Source organism: Lotus japonicus, chromosome 3, assembly GCF_012489685.1.
Source record: "Lotus japonicus ecotype B-129 chromosome 3, LjGifu_v1.2".
NCBI classification, from domain to species: domain Eukaryota; kingdom Viridiplantae; phylum Streptophyta; class Magnoliopsida; order Fabales; family Fabaceae; genus Lotus; species Lotus japonicus.
Genome location: NC_080043.1, coordinates 73,155,914 through 73,163,276, shown reverse-complemented (window position 1 = coordinate 73,163,276; position 7,363 = coordinate 73,155,914). Strand labels below are relative to the sequence as shown.

The window sequence follows — 7,363 nt, the reverse complement described above, 5'->3', positions numbered from 1 at the left end:
AAGAAATTTTCCGAACAATTTGATGAGATGAGGTTCTGATGAATGTTTCACGTGTTACGTGATTTCCTTCCTGAGGTGCAGAAGCTGGCGAGTTTGTGGAAGTTGTGGCAAGCCTCAAAAACTCGTTTTGACTGTTAAAGAGGGGAGGCAAACATGGCCTTGGTGTTTGTTGCTGCTGAATATGTTGTGGGTCCCAATAAGTTGCATGAAAAGGTCATCTATAATTTTGAACCAAATCCTGTGAGTTTAAAAGAGTAATCTGTAACAGAAAATTTGTTATCAAAGTTAATAACAGGATTTTGAAATTCATTAATACAAGGTTGATTTTCTTTTATCAAGATTCCTTCTGAATTTAAGTTGCTCCTCCATCCCTCTAACTCCTTCAACGTATAACCTGGTGCCAATAACACCTGTAACTGCTCCTTGAGTTTCTCTTATGTATTGAAGGATGCATTGATGACGTTTGAATTTGAAATCATGGCCACCCCTCATGGCTGCTCCGTCTCTGGCCGCTGCTGCTCAACCACCACCACTGCCGGTGTAGAGGCAGAATCGTGAACATGCTCCTGGCCGCCACCCTGATGCAAAAATTTCTCTTCGTCGTCCAAATCTGCAAACATCTCGGTGTGACTAATTTGAAGCCCTTCAAATATGTCATTCCTATAGACTTCATCTTCTTCATCTGATTCAACTTCATGAGCAGATTCAAAGTCTTTTTCCAAAGAAAGTTTTGGAACAAGTACTTCATAAGCGTCTCTGTCATCATCATTCTCAGGATCCTCTTCTGAAATCAAGTCATCCTCAGAATTGTATATCTTCACCGGCGTAGACGGCAGGCATGCCTTCAACCGTTCCATAATCATAAGCAGACTCATAAGATAAGAGGGCCTGTAACTTGAACATATTTCAACAATAGTGTTAAGAAAAGCAACAAAGTAAATGATTGATATTGGCATCAAAAAGTTTTATACAGATGAGACTTAGATCATTTAAATTATAAGGATTTCAATAATATTATTCAGCTTTGGATGCACTAAAGAGAGGGAACATAATTCACTGTAGTTTTAAGTAAGACTAGCAAACAAACTGCAAATTAAGATAATCTGCTATGTGCCTGAAGGAAGCTCTGCCACTGCCTGAAGTCCAAAGATAGCAGTGACTGAGTGAGATGTATGCAGTATTGAGACCAATGTGTCATTAATGGGATAGAACTCGTGTTATAAAATATGGATTTGTGTACAAATGAGAAATACTTGTAAATCCAATCCAAACTAAAACTTTGGATAAATATATGTAAATATTTTTACAGCTCACAAACATTAAAATTATCCTGACAAAATAAACACTCAAAATACAAAATTTACCTCCTCAGTGTTTATCTTCCCCCCTCACTTCACACCATCTCACCAGCAGACACGACATCCATGACGCAAGAACAGTTCACTCTGGCTGGCACTTCGTTTAAAATCAGGTGGAGGCACTATCTTTCTCAATGATGGTCTTGAAGATACCATCCAAGCAACAACACTGCCATTCACTTTATAACAATGACTTAAGTTTATCTCTCTCAGGTTTTTGCAGTTTTCTACTATTTCCCGCACTCCCTTGGTTGTGACACTTCGACAATTATATAGGTCCAGGTACAGAAGGCCACAGAAATTCTTTGAGACCACAGACAGAGTTTGATTATCAATTCCTGAACTAGCAAAGCTCAACACCTCCAGATTGGGAACATCAAAGTTCATCTGATGCAACTTCACTCGTGAATGGTAGCCTAGAATCAAATGCCTCATCTTACAGCATCTCCTTAAAACTCCAACAACAGCTTCAGATATCTGATTCCCTCCGCTATAATTCAAGTCAAGCATCTGCAGATTGGGGCAAATGGAACTCAACATTTTGATGCTTTCATCTCTCAACGATGGATTCCAAGCCAAATGGAGAGACTTCACCTGAGGGTTCACAAAACAATTCATGAATGAATTGGAATACTTGACCTTCTTTTTCCCAATATCTGTTCCCTCCAATTTGATCTCATTGAGCAAAGGACAGTTCCTGATGAGTGCAAAAAGGGGTGAATCTGTGAGAATCCCACAGCGCCTAATGTCTATAGATATCAAACTACCCAGAAATATAGACAACTCGGTGAGAAGCTGATCATTCAGAAATTCAGCATATTGAAGACCCAAATGCTGGACAAACTGACACCTTGACAACAAGTACAAGATTCCAGAATAGGTGTAGTTGCGGCAACGATTGAGGACAAGCTTCCTCAAAGGAAGACCTTCCTCTGCTACAGAGCAGAGCAATTTATCCGAGATACACGAATCCTTAAAATCAAGACAAGTCAAGTTCTTCAAACTTACCAATGAACCAATGAAGCTTTTAGTGACAATCACGCTCTTGGTAAGTTCAACGGAGAAAGACCTCAAACCGGGTCTCTGGCGGATCGCGGAAGCAATGCCACGCTGGGTTAACAAAGGGCATTGAAAGATGACCAATTCTTCGAGAAACTTACAGTTCTTGCACGCACTGATAAGCTCTGCGTCGGTAATGAAGGATCCGCCAGAGAGATTAACCTTGCGGAGGAGCTTGGGCAAAGGCTCTATCCCACGACTTTTGAGATGGCTAATGTCGAGTTCTTCGAGGAAAGGGAAAGAATTGGTGATGAAGAGGAAGTCGTAGTATGAGAGATAATCCATGTCAGAGCAATTGAGAGAGGTCAAAGTTTTTGTGTTTTCGGCCAAAGCTCGCAACCCATCTGTGGGAAATGGTGCACGGTGCGAGATGTTGAGCGATGTGAGGCGGCGCAAGGGGTAGCGCGAGATTTGGAAGAGAACCGTGTCGAGGAAATCATAGAAGTGCGTGAACTCGAGGGAGGTGAGGTTGGGGAACCTGTGGAGGAGGAGAGGGAGGAAGGGGAGTGTGTGGTCGGAGATGGCGAGGGTGGATCGGATGCGGTTGGTGATGGAGAGGAATTGCTTGGAGACGAGGGAGACAGATTCCATGTAATGATGATACTTCTGCTTATTCAGGAATGTCAATACACATTCCCAACACTCTTCTGGTAAAAACTGAATATCTATATCTGCAGACATTGTTTTCCTCGAATGGAATTCACAAAAGCTCACAACTCCGCCTTCGAAGCTTGTTCTTCTTCAGTTCACCACTCCGGTGCTATATAGGCCGAATTTGATCTTCTCGAAACGCAAGATGAGTTGACATTGTTTTCCCTTCTTTTTTTTTTTCCCAGAAACACGCTTTCATTGCAATATGTGGCCACATCGTATCACTCTTTACCGTGATATTTGGTAAACAAACATCTTCAAAATTCGACTGGAAAAAATTTAAGAGTTTTGCGAATTAGGGTTCTTTTGGGAAAACGTCTTGCCAAAGCACGTGTGAAATTGGGTTTTTGACAACCGTGTGTCAAAGGATAAAAGGAAATAATGATTCGAAAGCAAAACGCAAGACAATCAAAAGTGCTGGAAAATAAAATTCACTAAGTAAAAAGCTTTACATCAATCCAAACCCATAAAATCGACAGCAAATCTAACAAAAGCAACAATGACAACAAGTTCGAAACTATCTAAGTGCAAGAATCATAAACGGCTGGTTCGGCAACATACTCCTCCATGATCACTCGTTGAGTCTCTTTGATGCGGACATGAGAGCTTTGTAGTGATTTTTAGAGTTGAGTTGGGAACCCTTTTTCTGCATTAAACTCCCCTATTTATAGAGATCTATGTCCTGTATGAACTTGGTGATTTCTTCTTCCTTGCTGGACGAGTTAGTGGGTCTTACCCCCCGATCTGCTGCTTGCTCCGGAAGTTCCATGCGTAGTGGTGGAGATGATGTTCTTCAACCGCCTCTTGGCCACGTCATGGGAAGCGCACGTTCTCTTTATTGACTTGGTCAATGGTTGCACGTGTTTAGTGTGCCCGCGTTTGTAGCAACGGTTATCAACGTCCCCTCGTCGAAATCTGCTATCCATTTAACTTGACATTTTTCCTCACCTCTCCTTGTCCATTTTCGACTGCCCCATGCGTTTTGGGCCAAACATTTTGGGCCAACAAATGCCCCCCAAAAATGTTGATTCTCGACTACCAGGCCTTGGAGGGATCAAGCATTTTTTGAATCTGAATTTCGAATGGAACTGTCATTCGTTTGTAACCTCTGCCTTTTGCCTCCATGTCCAATCAGAAATCATAGCGTCTGACTTCGCCCCAATCAGAAGCTCTAGCGTCTGACTTCGCCTGCCCGTTCGCCGTCTCTTCACTAGAGTAATCATGGCTCCTTTTTAGCCTACATGTTAGGACTCTACGATTATATAATAAAATAACCGTTGGATTTCAAATTTTATGCAACATCGCGTAATGCAGCTTCACGTCCGTCTCTTCGTTTGCCTATAAATACGTCATTGTTGCTTCCTTGCAAGCTTTACAACTTCTGAATCATCCAAGCTTCATCTGGTTTTGCCCGCGATCATCTGCAACCGTCTGGTTTCTGCTTCTTCCTTTCTCTCTGGTGCATTCTCTGACCGCTTTCATGGCTTCTGATTCCGACAACATCATTCCATTGGCTGCTGCTTTTGAAATGAACGAAGCCAAACGCGTCCCTATTCCAGACCCACCGTATGAGGCAGAGAAGAGGGCTATCTGGAAATCTCAGGTACTCATCCCTATCTCTGTTAATGGTACCTTACGTGCCATCTTAGGTCCCTTGAAGAAAGCGATAAAGGATAGGCTTACTAGTCTTCCTGACGATTATGAGCAATTTCACCCCAGTATTCGAGGGGAAGAGCTTATTCTCGCTTTTCGACCTTCCTATCGCTTGCCCTTTCTGAAAGATCCCAAAAGGGCTTTTAGATCTGCCCCGCCCAATCCGACTGATGGTGACGGAGCCTATTTGAAATGGCTTGATAGGGTGGAAGCCAGTAAGTCTGGGCACTGGAAGGTTACCGGGATTTTCGACCTAATTCAGTTGTCGAGATCGCCAATCTCTTATAACCCTGCTATGCTCTTGAGCTCACTCTTCTTCTGGGAAAGGTCTACCAACAGCTTCCATGTTCCTTTTGGCATGATCACTCCCACTCTTCTCGATGTCGCTGCCATCACTGGCCTTTGGGTTGTGGGTGATGATTGTCATTCCTCTGCTGCCCCAACGAAACCCATCGCCATTTCGACGGACAACATAGCCTTGAGCAGATTCATTAAGGATCATTATGTCGAAGACGGTGAAGTTTCTGATGCTGAGCATGTCGCGTTTCTCTTATATTGGCTTTCTGCTTATGTATTATGTACCAAGTCTCTGAGGATTCCTTCTAAGCTTCTTCCTTTGGCTAACTTGTTGCATGAGGGTCGAAAAATTGCTATGGCTAGACTTGTGCTTGGCAACCTTTATCAGATGATTAATGAAGCAGTAGCCGATATCCGAGATCCCAAAGTTGTGTCTCTGAACGCAGCCGATCCATTGTGGTTGCTTCAGTTTTGGATGAATGCGGTTTTCGAGTCGTTTCTCCCAGCCAAGAAAACTCCTTCCATGGTGTCCAACACAAGGATTGACGCTCACAGGCTTGAAACCCTGACTCCTCCTTATGATGCTTCTACCTTTGAAGCCGACTTCAAAAAGTATTTCACCATGTTCTTCGAACTGAAACGCTACCGTTCCAGTTTTGCACCATACAGCAAACCCTCTTATGGCCCTCGGTGGCTAAGAAACTCCTACCCCAACCTTCCTGGTTCAGAGGATCTCTCTCAACATCAGCTCGAAATCTGGCAAACCATACTATCCCCTAGGGTGCTGACTATCAATTTTGCCAGTAATGACTTCACCTTGTGTGGTTATAACCCTCAGCTTGTTTCTCGGCAATTTGGGCTAAGTCAAGATTTGCCCAACACATTGTTCGATCAATCTCTTGTCCTTTATCCTGGCGCCGTCACCAAACGTAGTGTCTTTGACACCACTATCAACTACTACAATGAGGAGCTGATCGGCCTTAGCCCTTTAAGCTTTGCTCCATCCTTTTATGTCACCAAGGCATTTAAAACTTGGTGGTCTACTTATTGGAGCGACATTTCGATGCCGATTGAAGATTGTTTCCAGCGCATAACAAATGTTTTTCTTTTGCAGAAACAAGCTCCTAAGAAGACCAAAGGTATGCATACGTCTGAGATCAACGCCTTTCAGCGATTCTTCGGTGTAGTATATTTTCCGGGTCCTCGACTTCAAGAGACTGTTGCCAAAGCGGCTCAAGTTCTCAGGCAAATGTGGGAATCTAAAGCCAAGAAAACTCGATTGATCATTCCTCCTAATGAGGATGGTCTTTCTTTTATTATTCGAAAAACGGGCTTTAAATTCCCACCATTGCCTACTTGTAAGTATGCTTTGGCCTTTCCATTGGTCCTTCCTAAATGGGTTGACCATGTAAGTATCAAGAACTTTTACCATAGCGCGTTGCCTCCTCGGAAGCGGGTGACCTGGACTAAGTGCTGAAGGTATGAAAAACGGTAGAAAGGGGGGGTTTGAATAACGTTTTCAGAACAAAACTTCCACCTTAAAGATTTTGACAAATCTTTCGAGAACTTAAGTGCTAAAGATAAGAGATAGAAAAGCACACAAGTATTTTATCCTGGTTCACTTGATAAATCCCTCAAGCTAATCCAGTCCACCCGTTAAGGTGATTTCTTCCTTCTTAGAATGAAGGCAATCCACTAATCAGATAATTGTTACAACTGCACTTGAAACCTACAAGTGACTAACAATACACTGACTTAGCTCACACTAAGATTCACTCTCTTAGTCTTCTCTAGGATCCGATCAACCTTGATCTCCTAAAGGAATCACCACTAAGATTCACTCTCTTAGTCTTCTCTAGGATCCGATCAACCTTGATCTCCTAAAGGAACTAAACAAACTGTTTATCAAAGAAATGTTTACAAGAGATTTGCTTCTAAAAAGCTAATAGTAAACACAATGAATTTCAGATGAAAGAAAGCTTAGAATATTTTGAATGTGTCTTGCGCGTGTGTATTTCTTTCTTGTTAGTTTCTTCTAGCCGCTTCTTTCAATCTTCAGCCTCTATATATACTCCAAGGATTAGGGTTGAGCGTTGCATGGGAAATGCTACCGTTGGAGGGCAGTTCTGGAAAATCCAGCTTCTGCTGTGGCTGAGAACGTTAGGTAGGTCGTCAGGAAGGTACACTTGCTTTTGTACTTGGATAGCGACTTGACCTTTTAACCTAGGAGACTTCTGATCAGGGGAATACTTCATATTGGAACTTGTGAAGCCGGTTGATCAGAGTCAGAGGGAAAGCACAGATCCTCTGACCATTGTATCTTCTGATTCTGAACTCAGAGGGAA

General features: G+C 42.7%; 1 protein-coding gene across 2 annotated transcripts; it reads right to left on the bottom strand.

Moving 5' to 3' along the window:
* Positions 1 to 245: 245 nt before the first annotated feature.
* LOC130745759 (uncharacterized) lies at positions 246 to 3,233 on the bottom strand. Of its 2 annotated transcripts, none has more exons than XM_057598130.1 (2): positions 1,365 to 3,233; positions 246 to 888 (listed from the first exon to the last, which is right to left on the bottom strand). In XM_057598130.1, exon 1 carries the CDS (start codon positions 3,096 to 3,098, stop codon positions 1,404 to 1,406), a length of 1,695 nt encoding a protein of 564 aa, XP_057454113.1. In that variant the 5' UTR covers positions 3,099 to 3,233; the 3' UTR covers positions 246 to 888; positions 1,365 to 1,403. The 2 variants fall into 2 exon arrangements, with proteins under 2 accessions (XP_057454113.1, XP_057454114.1); XM_057598131.1 differs by having other exon boundaries at positions 246 to 894; positions 1,365 to 3,227.
* Between the last annotated feature and the right edge of the window lie 4,130 nt (positions 3,234 to 7,363).

Excerpts from the sequence above, each read along its gene's own strand:
- LOC130745759 (XM_057598130.1), bottom strand. The coding sequence starts at position 3,098 with ATGTCTGCAGATATAGATATTCAGTTTTTACCAGAAGAGTGTTGGGAA.